Below are 13,929 nucleotides of genomic sequence, written 5' to 3' on the forward strand. Positions count from 1 at the left end.
CACATACATCATTATCAATATTGTGTCCTATGACAACATTTCAAGTAATATCATTCTCATTTGACCAGTGTGTAAATTAAGGCTAAGAGTAACAAATGAATAGCCTAAGTAACCTCTGCTAGTTAGTGGAAGGCCAGCAATTCAAACCCAGGTCTTTTGATTCGTATGTGGCCTTTCATATAAATAAATATTTAATAGCATTTTTTCCACAAACATATTTTAAATGCTTAATCAATCTACTGTAAAAATAAAGAACAAGAAATGCAAAATGTATTCAATACACAAAACCCAAGTAGACTTCAATTCTATATAAGTGACACTTCTTTTTGTACTTGTTATGTTTGCAATTTTACATTTGTTTATGTGATTACTTGATTTAGGTCTACCTCCCCTGCTATACCAAAATGGATCATGTCTGTTTTTATCTAACACATAGTAGGTGATCAATATGTATTTGATGAATGAATGAGTGATCTACTGGTGTTGATTATAGCCAGAAAGGTCATAGGCATGTAGGTGAATTTAGTCTTTGGTTTATGCAGGAGCAGAAATGCTAGTAGCATCTTATGTGGAAACATTGAATTCTGGCAAAGGTGTTATTTCCCAGTTGCTGGAAAGGATGAATCTGCTTGTACTGGAGTTGGTGATTTGAGTTCAAGGGCAGGACTGATTTAGAAAGAGCAGATACAATTACTAATCAGGTGGTTTACAGAGTAGTGAAAGTCAAGAAATTTTATCAATTCTTCAATTCAATCAATTCTTCAGGGCAGTTTCTTTTTTTTTTTTTTTTTTTTTTTTTAGACAGAGTCTCACTTTGTTGCCCAGGCTAGAGTGAGTGCCGTGGCGTCAGCCTAGCTCACAGCAACCTCAAACTCCTGGGCTCAAGCGATCCTTCTGTCTCAGCCTCCCAAGTAGCTGGGACTACAGGCATGCGCCACCATGCCCGGCTAATTTTTTCTATATATATTAGTTGGCCAATTAGTTTCTTTCTATTTATAGTAGAGACGGGTCTCGCTCTTGCTCAGGCTGGTTTCGAACTCCTGACCTCGAGCAATCCGCCCGCCTCGGCCTCCCAGAGAGCTAGGATTACAGGCGTGAGCCACCGCGCCCGGCCTCAGGGCAGTTTCTTAATGTGTGGTCCTTGACAGTTCTACCTGAGAATTCCTGGGTAGTTTAACAAGGCAGATTCCTGGATCTAGAGCTTCAGTATTTCTAGGGGTTGGTGCCCCCCAAAATCTAAATTTTTAACAAGCTCTCCAGGTAATTATCACTTCCAAAGTTTAAGAACTATTGGACCTGGAATTGCAATAGACCAGCACAGGGGCTAAGACTGTGTCTGGGGAAGAGTCAGCATTATATTATAAAGTGAGAAGAAGAAGAGAAATCTACAGAGGAGACAAAAATAGCAGCCAGAGAGCCAGATTCAGGGCACTGCTGTTATGAGCCAAGGGAGATAAAAGTTTAAGAACAAGTTGGCCGGGCGTGGTGGCTCACGCCTGTAATCCTAGCTCTCTGGGAGGCCGAGGCGGGCGGATTGCTCAAGGTCAGGAGTTCAAAACCAGCCTGAGCAAGAGCGAGACCCTGTCTCTACTATAAATAGAAAGAAATTAATTGGCCAACTGATATGTATATAAAAAATTAGCTGGGCATGGTGGCGCATGCCTGTAGTCCCAGCTACTCGGGAGGCTGAGGCAGAAGGATCGCTCGAGCCCAGGAGTTTGAGGTTGCTGTGAGCTAGGCTGACGCCACGGCACTCACTCTAGCCTGGACAACAAAGCGAGACTCTGTCTCAAAAAAAAAAAAAAAAAAAAGAACAAGTAGATGGCCAAAAATGTCAAATGTAACAGACATGTCAAGAATGAAGAATACAAGGCTGGACAAAGTGGCTCATGCCTATAATCCCAATATTTTGGGAGGCCAAGGCAGGAGGACTGCTTTGAACCTCAGGAGTTTCAGACCAGCCTGGGCAACATAGCAAGACTCCATCTCTACAAAAAATTAAAAAATTAGCTGTGCATGGTGGCAGATGCTTGTAGTTCCAGCTACTGGAGAGGCTGAGCCAGGAGGATCGCTTGAACCTAGGAGCTGGAGGTTGCAGTGAGCTGTGATTGCACCACTGCACTCCAGTCTGGGCAACAGAGCGAGAACCTGTTGGAAGGAAGGAAGGAAAGAAGGAAGGAGACAGAAGCAGGCTGGGCATGGTGGCTCATGCCTGTAATCCCAGCACTCTGGGAGGCCAAGGCAGGAGGATGCCCTGAGCTCAAGAGTTCAAGACTAGCCTGAGCAAAAGAGAGACCCCCATATCTACTAAAATATAAAAAATCAGCCAGGTGCAGTGGTGCACACCTGCAGTCCCAGCTACTCAAAAGTCTAAGGCAGGAGGATCGCTTGAGCCCAGGAGTTTGAGGTTGCAGTGAGCTATAATGATGCCACTGCATTCTAGCCCAAGCGACAGGGAGACTGTCTCAAAAAAAAAAAAAAGCTGTTGAATATGGTAAAAGATAGTATGGACTTCGAGCATATTTTTAGTAAAGTTGTGATGATAAGACAATAAAATACACATTTTTCTTCAAGCCCCAACTCAAAACAATGCCTTCCAGTGATATGTTTCCTGACTCCACCGGACAGAGTCCATTAAACCTTGTGGTATGCAATTCCATAATAGAGGTTCACCTGTTATGGTTCACTGAAGAGGTTCACTAAAATTCTGTTTACCCATTTTTCTTCCTCATTAGGCTGAAAATTCCTTGAAGGCAGAAGCTGTAACTTTTCCCCCCAGCTTTATTGAGATATAACGAACAAATAAAAATTGTAAATATTTAAGGTACACAACTTGATGTTTTGATAAGAAGCTGTGTCTTGTTCCTTTTCAAATCTCCAGTGTGTGGCATAAAACTTGACATATAGAAGACATCTGTAAATGCCTGCTGAATGAATGATTGGAGAGCAATTGGAGGCAAAGGGCAGTCTGACAGTTAAAGTAGATGAATCCTATAGTTTGAAGGCAAATGAGAGCAGGGAATAAGTAGAGAATTGGTTCCTCCAGAGTATGGAAGAGATGTGATTAAAAGCACACCTTTTAAAAAGCTTTAGGAAGCAGGAGGGATAGCTTTTTCTCTGAGACCTTGAAGGAAGCGTGAGAGGGTGGGTGTACAAGATAAAATAGCTTAGCTAAGATGGCTGTTTTCTAAATAAGTCATGAAGTTAATGCCTTTGCTGAGAATGAGGTAAAAAAATAAAAAGGAGGGGGGGGTTGAAGCCTGAAGAAAAAAACTGAAAGAGTGCTGGTGGGAGTGTACTTGTGAATCAATAAGAGATTAATAGATACCATGCTATATCCCCAGGCATTAAGAGCATGTTATCATAATCTGACTCCTTTCTGAAGCCCTTGAAATAACAGGCTGCATCTATTAGTCATGCTGATAGGGACTGGCTACCAGACATGGGGCCTAAAAGTAACTGGAGTCACTGATCTCTCCCTTTTGTGAACTCTCTCTGCACTTTCTTGCCACCTTTTAAGGCATTTGCCACAGTGTATCTCTTATAGTAACTATTTATCTTTTTCTTGCTAGACTGTAAACAGTTGAAGGCAAGGGCTGTGTTTCATTCACCACTGTGTTGTACCTTAGCATAGTGCTTTGTACATAATAGACAGATGTCTATACCAGGCACACACCTCTAATATAGCATTTATCACATCAAACTGCATTTGCTTGTCTGTCTCCTCTTTTAGACCATGAGCTCAAAGGTAGGGATTGAGTTGCATTGTGTTTGGAACTTAGTAGTTTTGCAAATGTTTATTGAATCAAATTTTGTTGAAATAAATACATGGATGAAAGAATGCATAAAAGATAGCAAAATGTGAGGACAGGGGGAAAATGTAAAAAGATGACACACTGCACCAGCACTGCATTTTGTCACTTACACATCCATCATCTGTTTCATCCTGGTATCAGTTAGTGTGTAAAGCTGGTAGAAAATTATTCTGGGGAACCTGTTTTCATATATACCATAAATGTTTGGAATATATATTCTGGATCTTCTTATGCAAATCATTAGCCACTCCCTTTCACAGCACAGGGCCTTGGGTAAAAGACTTAAGGGTTCCTTGCAGCTAAATGGCTGGTTTGTTCACTCCTGTTAGGTACGTATTTGAAGGGATCAGGGTTACACTATCATGGCCATTGTTTTCTTGGGGATTACACTTTAAGGTTGACATTGCTAGGACAAATAAAAAAGACTGATGAAACAATATAGAAACAGCACTGGATCAAAAAAGTGGAAATGCACCTCCACTGCAGGAAAAACATCTCTACTTGAAGGGCATCTTTAATTTTTCACAAATTTGTTAGGGCTTTTCTTTCAGTCTGTGAGACCAGTAGAAAATAACAAAAGCTGACCCTTACATAGGGCATAGTATGTGCCCAAGCATTATTCTATGTGATTTACATATACTAACTCATTTCTCAGAACAATTTTTTGAGATGAATATCATTATGATCTACATTTTGGATGGGATGAAACTGAGGGACAGAGAAGTAATACAAGGTAATCAAGGTCATAGAGCCAGAAGTGGGGGAGCTGAGATTCAAACCCAAGCAATCTGGCTCCAGTACATCAAAGAGGAAAACACTCGTTTAGGTGTCTGGTTTACCTGTATCGGTTACAAAGAAAATCACTTCTCTTTTCTGATTATGATAATCCCAGCATTTACTGAGAGCCTGTTATATGCCAGAGATGCTAATGCATGCTTTCGTTGTATTTTTTCATTTCTTCTTCACAGTAAACCTGTGAGGTACTATTTTCATCCCCATTTTAAAGAAAAAAAAATTTTAAGGCACAGAGATTAAAATGATTCGCCCAAGGATTGAAATCCAGGCAGGCTGCCTTTACTACAAGGTTCTCAGTCTTTCCTGGCCGTAAATTGAGGCGGACGGGGACCTTAAAGAGATGCCAGGAGAGTACAATGAAATAATGGATGTGAAAGGGCCTCAGTGAACAAGTGCAAAGGATAAGGCCTACCCACTTGAATCACTGTTGAAAACCAGTTACCCAGGGCCCCTGTCCAACGATTTCCAGTCCCAACCCTGCCGCTTCCACCCAACCCACATCAATATCTTCGAATCTCTTTCTCTATCTCCTCGGATCCTGCCCCCAAACACTTGGCCGAGCGGCAGAGCAGAGAATAGAAGGTACGCGCGCGAGCAGGAGGCGGGGCCGGCGGCCTGGATCCGTACAGGGGGTGGCCCTTGCACATGCGTCGTGGCTATGCGGCTTCAGCTGCCCCCTCTCTGGGGCCAATGAGGGCCCGCGGCGCGCTCAGGACGTACGAACGCTGTGTGGGTCGTGTGCGTGAGAGGGGGGCGACGTAAGGGCGCTCCGCGAGCCCGTCTCTCCTCGAATGAAAGGAAACAACCTCTGGCGACAGAGCCCCGCTCTTAGGCACTGCCGGGGAACCGAGACCGACTTCTTTCTCTTTCCACTCATTGGCGCTTCTCTCCTGCCTTCCGCCTCTGGGCCTCGCTGGTGAGTCCCCGCGGAACCCTGGGGCCCCCCATTCTCTGCCCGGCGGGAGAAGACAAGGAGGATGGCGGTGGCCAGGCCGCCGCCCCTGCCCGTTGTTAAAGGGGACTCTTGGTGGTCTCGCTTTATTGTCAGGGACCCCAGAAGCGCCGCTCATTGTAGGCACTTGGAGAAGAGGCTGCTGAGAAAGTCCTTTGAAGGTCCAGAAGGAGAGGTTAGGCTTGAGCCTAGACTTCGGGGGAGGGGGCGCAATATTTGAGGAGAGAAAAAACTGGGAATTTTTGGTCTTTGCCATTGCTTAAGACATATTTGGGAAGGAGGGAGACTCCTAGTTTGGGAAGAGGAAGAGGAAGAATTGTTAGGATGGCAAAAGGGTTAGTCTTACGGAATGAGAAAAAAACTCTGGGGTGGGGGGAATTAGGGGTGAAACTGAGGTATAAGGAGAAGCTTACAGCGAAGACTATTAGAGGACGAACTCCTGGGGGAGGGGGCGTAAAGAAAGTGGTAGGATGATATTTTCCTGGATTTGGGGGGATTGGAAAAAGACAATTAGGGGACCCTGACTTAATGACTGAAAGGAACCTGCTGAAGTATTTTAGAGGAAGATAGTTTCGCGACTTTATCTAATGCTTGATTAGAAGATCTTGGAGTCTAGTGTGTATTGGGGAATAAATAACGGAGAGGATCGGTACGTTATGTGTACCATCCTTTATTATATGGACGAACAGCATGGTATTCTTTTGCAATTTCTATTGGTTTCGATACTCTGCGTGGAAGTTGAAAAATCTTTTGTTTTTGAAAAACCTTTCATTTTCATCGGCTTACTACGTAATGTCAGATCTTATTTATACAGTTCAAATTCTTTCTCTACCCTTGGGGTTGAAGCAACTGGAAAATTCCTTTAGTTTCCTTTTGATTAACCGCAAAAAGCAGTGCGAAGCATGTAATAATATCGTGCAACCAAATTCAGGTGCCCTTCCGGTACATCTCTTTTTCATTTATTTGTGTCTACTGTAACTTTCCTGATAGAAATACTGTGTATCTTTGGGGGATCACGTTTAATATTTTGATCTGTATATTTCAACTTGCTTGCGTGTGGAATGTTTTAATCTTCCGGAACTGCAGTTTTTGTTTTGGTTCCCCCCCACTCCGTGAAAATGCGCTTTCAGATACCAGGCGTTGAATGAGCTCTCAAGTTGATTCTTGAATGCTCTCTTTGATGTTTCAGGTTATTTCTACCTTAGTGCTTCATAGCATCTTGGAAAATCAGAAATGCATTGATTGCTTCAGCCCAACTAATCTGCCGTTTTTCCCCAGACATTTAAATTATGTTTTTCATGCTGTTATTGTTGCCTCTTTATTTCTGCTTTGTAGCGTTTTCCATGTTACATTTCTTTTAAGGAAAAGGTTTCATTGGGTGAAAGCATCAAACTTTGATTTGTGTATGCCCTGAAAATCCTTTTAGACTAAAATTAAAACGCCATATATTTGTGGAACATTATGAACCCCTTAGTACTGGTCCTTGGAATGCCCTTATTCTACTTCACTGGAGACCACAAAATGTGACAGCATTAGATAAAAATCTGTATTTTTATGATAAAGACATTTTTGCTAGGAGTCATTGTTTCCATGATGTTCTCCACTTCATGTTTTACAAGGAGGCTGTAAAAAAATTACCAAGATATGCACAGATGCATTATTTGAATTTTAGTGGAAAAATCCATTTAGTCATTGCACATCGGGTAAAGTTTTTAATTGGTTTATTGCACTTTTTGTGTGGCTCTGTTCACGTTACAAATTACATTTAAACTGATTACAGAAAAAAATGCAGTAGAATATTTTTGAATGCAAAGTAAGGTCCCTTTTTTCTTTTTTAGATTTTGGTGTCTTTAGTATCTAGAAGGGCAGATTCTCAAAATTAGGATGAGAAACTTTCCTGTTTATAGATTGAAAGAGGCAGAATTCAATATGGATAGAATTTTGGGGATGCCATTTCAGAATTAATATTAAGAATAATAAGTGATTTTTCCACTCTAGGAGTTTTCTTTATCTTAAGCCAGTTTTATAGCCAGTGCTAGTATTGTATAGAAATTACACATTAAAGGTGTCTGTACAGATTAGATTTATACTGTACTGTCCTTTCAAATGGCCAGGATGACCGGGAGAAAAGCTGAATACATTACAGTGATTTCAGAGTAACTACTATTCATTGCATAGTAGTCAGGAAAACTAATTTAGGACTCAAATAGAAAATTGTGCTGCTATTTGTGAATTTTGGTATTTTGCATCGTTAATTCTAAAAATCTGGGCAGCTATATTCTTGATAAAGCAACTGAACACATACTTGCCTGAGCAAATGCAACCACACTTCCCCTTTTGTTTCTTTTGTTTCTCTGTTATGTCCTTTTTTCTCCTTTAATCCTAAAAGTATTTGCTGCCTGTTTTCAATCAGTTACACGGTTTATAGCTAGTGCTATGAATACAGTACTATTGTAAAGTATCCTATGCCATTTGGAAAACTGAGGTATTTAAAATTATAGATAGCATTAAGAATTTGCTAAACCCATCAAAGCAGACTGTCAGGGCCTTTGAAGTTTTGTTAAAAAGAAAATCCTAGATATAAATTGATGAGAAGACATGTTTCCTTTGTGGCTTCATGTTAAATTTTGATTAAGTATCTGAATTTTTATATTGCAAAGCACTGAATGGTTCGTACTACCTTGCTGGCATCCAGCTGCTCCTATTCTTGTTGGTGAGCAAATGCTTCCAGACAGCTGCAATGTAGTGTTAGTCAATTTTTTCAACATAGTAATATGAAAATGTTCAAATATGTAGAAAAATGAAAAGAATTTAGTAAATTAATTTTAAGACAAAAGTTTGAAGTTTTATTAATTGTGAAGTGTTTTGTTTGTGGGTCTTGAACTGCTTAGTTCTGCTGATTTGGGAAAGCTACACAAATCAAATAACTGATTTTAAATTTGTTTAGTATTGCTCAGAAGAATCCATGTTAAGATTGATGATCTAAATCCGAAACCTTCGTGTTAGAGCTTTTCTTCCCTTTTCTGACTATACTATGCTATCTATAATTAAAATGTGACCAAAAAACATTTCTTCCTGTAGACAATATTACTAATTTAAGTATGGGAGTTACTGCATTTAGAAGACCATTATCAGTTTGTGACTTTATTTTATAAGCAGACTTGGAATAAATCTCAGACTCATTTAATATGTTTGTTTTATAAACATTTGGATCCCAAAGCCTGCATTCTTGGATAGACTGTTAGAAGCTTAGATATTTCTTTACTTGAACAAGGAATAGAATTGTAAAAAATAATTTATTAAAGACATATACATGATTTTTTAAAACTCAGAAATAATTCCAGTTTTAAAAATAAGTGTTCCAAGGTAATAGTTAAGTAAATTCATTTAATTTTATTGTTGCATCAACATATGAACTTTAAGAAATTGTGCAGTTATAGAATTCTGTTCCCTCTGAATATTTTGTAGTTTTCTTAGTAGTTTTTGCTCTGTTCTTAGAAGTATAATTCTTTGTCTCCTTAAAGGGCCACCTAGCTATACATGAAAAATATTTTACATTAATTATACCAGGAGATGATGATTTACCATTGTACATTGTACATTTTTATTCACATAGAAATGGTTCTAATTATTTCACATATCCCCTAATTTGGGAGCAGTTTGATTTTACTCAATTACTCTAAACTTTATTTAGTTATCTATTTATATTTATTATGGAAGTATTTTAAGTTTTAATATTGATTCATCTATCTGTACTAGCCATTTTAAAATGTGTATATTAAACCGTAGGTCAAACATTAAACAACTTACATGAATATGTATAAACGGATTTTGAAACAAAATTAACTATTTTGTTGCCTTTTTTATTCTCTGTAGCATTTCTTGAGGCTTAAAGTGGCATTCTAAAGGCAATTTAAAAATCATGTCAAGCTCAGTTGAACAGAAAAAAGGGCCTACAAGACAGCGCAAATGTGGCTTTTGTAAGTCAAATAGAGACAAGGAATGTGGACAGTTACTAATATCTGAAAACCAGAAGGTGGCAGCACACCATAAGTGCATGGTAAGTATATGGGCAGCAACCAAGAGACCTTGGAACCATTCACAAGAATCATAATAACATGTGAATATTTCTGAATACCAAAAAAAAAAAAAACTCAGTTAAATTTTTAAGCATTGGTTTATCACTAATACTATGCCATTTTTACTAGAAAATATCCTTTTAAATTTAACATCTTATTCACTGTTTTGCTGTAATTTATATATGAACCTTAATTTTTTTTAAATGTAATTTATAGCTCTTTTCATCTGCTTTGGTATCATCACACTCTGATAATGAAAGTCTTGGTGGATTTTCTATTGAAGATGTCCAAAAGGAAATTAAAAGAGGCACGAAGCTGGTAAGTTGGTATTTCTGCCTCTTGAGAATAAAAATTATTTTAAACTCATTATGGAGGAAATTGTTTATTTTATAGTATATTGCATTATTAACTGAGTTTAATTTTAAATTGCAGGCTTTTTTTTTCTGAGCCAGCAAAATTCAAGGCTGTGTTTAACTTACCATTCAACGAAAAAGAATCAATAAATATTATTCAGTTTTTTCAAAAATAATTAAAATTTTCTTGAAAGCTTTATTTACTTAAAGAACAAGCAGGCCGGGCGCGGTGGCTCACGCCTGTAATCCTAGCTCTCTGGGAGGCCGAGGCGGGCGGATTGCTCGAGGTCAGGAGTTCGAAACCAGCCTGAGCAAGAGCGAGACCCCGTCTCTACTATAAATAGAAAGAAATTAATTGGCCAACTAATATATATACAAAAAATTAGCCGGGCATGGTGGCGAATGCCTGTAGTCCCAGCTACTTGGGAGGCTGAGGCAGGAGGATTGCTTGACCCCAGGAGTTTGAGGTTGCTGTGAGCTAGGCTGACGCCACAGCACTCACTCTAGCCTGGGCAACAAAGCGAGACTCTGTCTCAAAAAAAAAAAAAAAACAAGCAGTTTGCTTAACTTGAGTATATTGTGTGTTCGTTCAAATATATTTTTCATAATTCTGATATGTTTTCATCTTCTATCATAAAGTTGTTGTCATTACAAATGAAGATGAGAGTACTCTCTCAAGAGGAAATGTTAGCACTTGTTGAACAAAGTATTTTACTGTGGTTGAGCTATATAACACAGTATTTATGACTTTGAACAACTTTCAGTGAATATTACAGGAGTTTTTGTGAGGCTATGCTAGAGTAATGTTCCTGTAGCTGTCTTTGCTACCAATAACCAGATTGGTAAGATGTTATATGCTTTATTAGAAACGTAGTGTCATCTCAATTGGTATTTATGACACACTATGGTTTACTTTGAAACAATTAACGGAAAGATTTATTTTCATTTGGTTTTCCCATTTGAACTTTTTATTGAAATTACATTCATAAATGTACCTTCAGTAGCTTCATTATTAAGTGTTCCATTATTTTAAATATGGATTTGGCAGAACATAGATCTATGTTCTTAGTCACTGAATAATCTCTTATTTCACAAAGAATTTGAGATGGTAGTTTTTGGGTCAAATGGTGATGAGAAGATGGGTGCTGTCATTTTGATGATCAGGAGTACTATGTTCTGAAATATAGTCAATCTTTTAATATTATTAAATAAAAGGCATTATGAAGAAATATAAGTTCAAAGATAGCATTTGAGATTTGCTTTAGGATAACTAGTCTCAAATCCTAGTACCAGTATTGGTACAAATGAGGATTCAGATGTCAGACTGTTTTTGTTGTAGTAAGACCTTAACTGTGAAAATGTTTATCTTCCTCACCCCCAGAATTGTAGATAGTAATAGAAAGCTTCATTTTTTTTTGTTGGTATAGATTTTAAATTACAAGCTCGATTTGATATCCTCAAATACAGTCCTTAAGGAAGATTAGTTACAAATAGTTGTCAGTACTTTCAAGTGACAGAAGAAATTACATTTTTGTAAAACTGGATGAATTTTTTATGTGTGAGATAACAATCCTTTCCCCACCAGGTGTAATAACTCCAATTCATGCAATAAATGACTATTACATTTTTCAAAGTTTTCCTAATTTTTCTAGTTGACATTTCATGCCTATTTTAAGTCAAGATATCAATGTGCTCCTGAGCTCACCTCACCCGCTGTGGGAAGTGGTGAGGACACACATGGCTCTTCTGAGACACAACTGGGCCCCTGATTAGCGGGGTGTTGTTCTGATTCCTTCATCTCAGTGTGAAGGTCCCCAGGAGGTCTTGGGTTTCAGGAGAAGTGGCCTGGGTTGCCTATAGGCAAATATTACGCCAGAGATTATACAGGACTCTGAGAGTGATGTAAAAGAGGTGAACAACAGGGCAATTTTAACTTATTTTGACATAAAATCAGCAGAAATAAGCATCACAAAATTCCTGTAACTAGAAATTGAGGATAAAACAGAAGAGGTTTGCCTATGATGAGGGTGACCCTCATGGTGAAAGCTTCATTTTTTAAAATGTGATTTTTATTTGGTGGTTTTAGATTTCTTCATGTTACTGTGGTGTGCTGATTTCTGAGAACCAGAGCACTATGTTTTTATTTCCTAGTCCTTAAAACAAATGCAGATACAAAGAAAGAATGCTATTTACTTGAAAGTGGTTGTGCTGTAAACCTTATTATCCCATTATTTATTCCTTGGCATTATGAATATCCCTGGAAAATGCTTCTGTATCCTGACTTGTTAGCATTTTTGTCACTTAACATGGCTCCTGTAGTCAGAACAGGAACAATTTGGGCTCCTAATGTTGAAATATTATTAACAAATGAAGTGCCTAGTTTTACATGTTACATGAAGCAGCAGCATACATCTGGCAGCATTGCTAAATTCAATGGAGATTTAACTTATTTGGATTCATTTGTTAAGAAAAATCAGAACTTTATACAGGTTTCACTGTTATAAATTGTTTTGATTAATTTTTAATGTTATAGTATAGGGAGTGGATTTTCTTCCCCAAATTGCAGTGTAGTATAAATAACTAAACTTGTTCCTTGATCTAGGGAGTGGAACAATATTGAGAGTTGAGAACACAAGCTATAGTAACAGAATCTCAGCTCTGTCACCAACTAGCTAGGTGACCCTGAGTAAGTTATTTACTTCTCTAGCCCATGTTTTTCTCACTTGCAAAAAGAAGATAATGACAGTACTTGCCTCTCAGAATTATTGCCAGGATTAAAAGACAGAATATATAGGGTTTAACCTGGTGCTTGGGACATAGTTAGGACCTGATAAATAGTAGCCACCACTGTAGTTACTGTTGATAAATAAAAATAAGACCTTGCTAATATCATTGTAGGCTAATGAAAAGCATACTGGGCTAGGAAGCCATGAGGCCTATTTTTTTAATAGCTACCACTATGTAACACATTATGTAACTAAACAGTAATGTTGCACAACTAAAAAGTGCTGAAAAAGATATAAAGAGTTACCTCAGAAAAGGTGTTTCAGATGCCATTTTTGAGGCTATGGACATCTAGCATTGAGGAATAGTGGCAGAAGGGGAGAACTTTCTAGCCTGAGTTTATTACTTTGCTCCTTTGCCTTTCCCCCAAATGTCAGAATTTAAATAACTTATATAGGAAATAAGAGGGCAGCATTTATATGTTTAACTTTTATATATATATATATATATATATATATATATATATATATATATCAGTTGGCCAATTAATTTCTTTCTATTTATAGTAGAGATGGGGTCTCGCTCTTGCTCAGGCTGGTTTTAAACTCTGGACCTCAAGCAATCTGCGTGCCTCGGCCTCCCAGAGGGCTAGGATTACAGGCGTGAGCCACTGCGCCCGGCCTATATGTTTAACTTTGAAATAATTTTTAAGATTCCTTTTTGCCTTCAGTGGTGCTCCTTTCATTATATCGTTTTTGCATGACATGCTATTAAGTAACCAAAGTTCCAGATTTTAGTTTTCTTCTTTACTTTTCCTTATGTAGATTGGTCTAAGCAATAAAAGGGCCATGAATCAAATAGAAGGGGAGAAAAAAACATGATGAGCTTTATGTAACTAGATAAACTACATATAAACTAGATAATCAACTTCCCTGATTGACTTTTTAAGACATTTTATCCTGTGAGCCTGTTTGCCCTGGCTCCTGTTGATCTGGATTTCTGGGTGAAAAGTAGGTCATGAATAATCGTTGAAAATCGTTGAAAACAGGAGTGCTGGCCCCCGAGTGCTTTCAAGATAGATTTCAGTCTATACCTGGTATTGGCCCCAAAGTTGCTCATTTGCCTCAAAGAAAAGAACAGAGATAAGAGACTGGGCCTTGAGGCAAAAGCCCGTGTATGTTGGTGGCCCAGTAGGTCAGAGTTTTGGGAGG

The 13,929-nt window shown here is 38.4% G+C and overlaps 1 protein-coding gene across 2 annotated transcripts in view; it reads left to right on the plus strand.

The window, feature by feature from the left end:
* The first annotated feature begins 5,352 nt into the window (after nucleotides 1-5,352).
* The window catches only part of PHF6 (PHD finger protein 6), a 49,627-nt gene continuing 41,050 nt past the window's right edge, over nucleotides 5,353-13,929 (plus strand). Inside the window, exons 1-3 of one of the 2 annotated variants that reach the window (XM_012764775.2) lie at nucleotides 5,353-5,526; nucleotides 9,439-9,622; nucleotides 9,858-9,959. In XM_012764775.2, coding sequence (XP_012620229.1) covers nucleotides 9,485-9,622; nucleotides 9,858-9,959 — 240 coding nt within the window. In that variant the 5' untranslated portion in view covers nucleotides 5,353-5,526; nucleotides 9,439-9,484. The remainder of the gene's footprint in view (nucleotides 5,527-9,438; nucleotides 9,623-9,857; nucleotides 9,960-13,929) is intronic. The other variant, XM_012764780.2, reaches the window with a different exon arrangement.

Source organism: Microcebus murinus, chromosome X (assembly GCF_040939455.1).
Source record: "Microcebus murinus isolate Inina chromosome X, M.murinus_Inina_mat1.0, whole genome shotgun sequence".
In the NCBI taxonomy this organism is placed as follows: Eukaryota; Metazoa; Chordata; class Mammalia; order Primates; family Cheirogaleidae; genus Microcebus; species Microcebus murinus.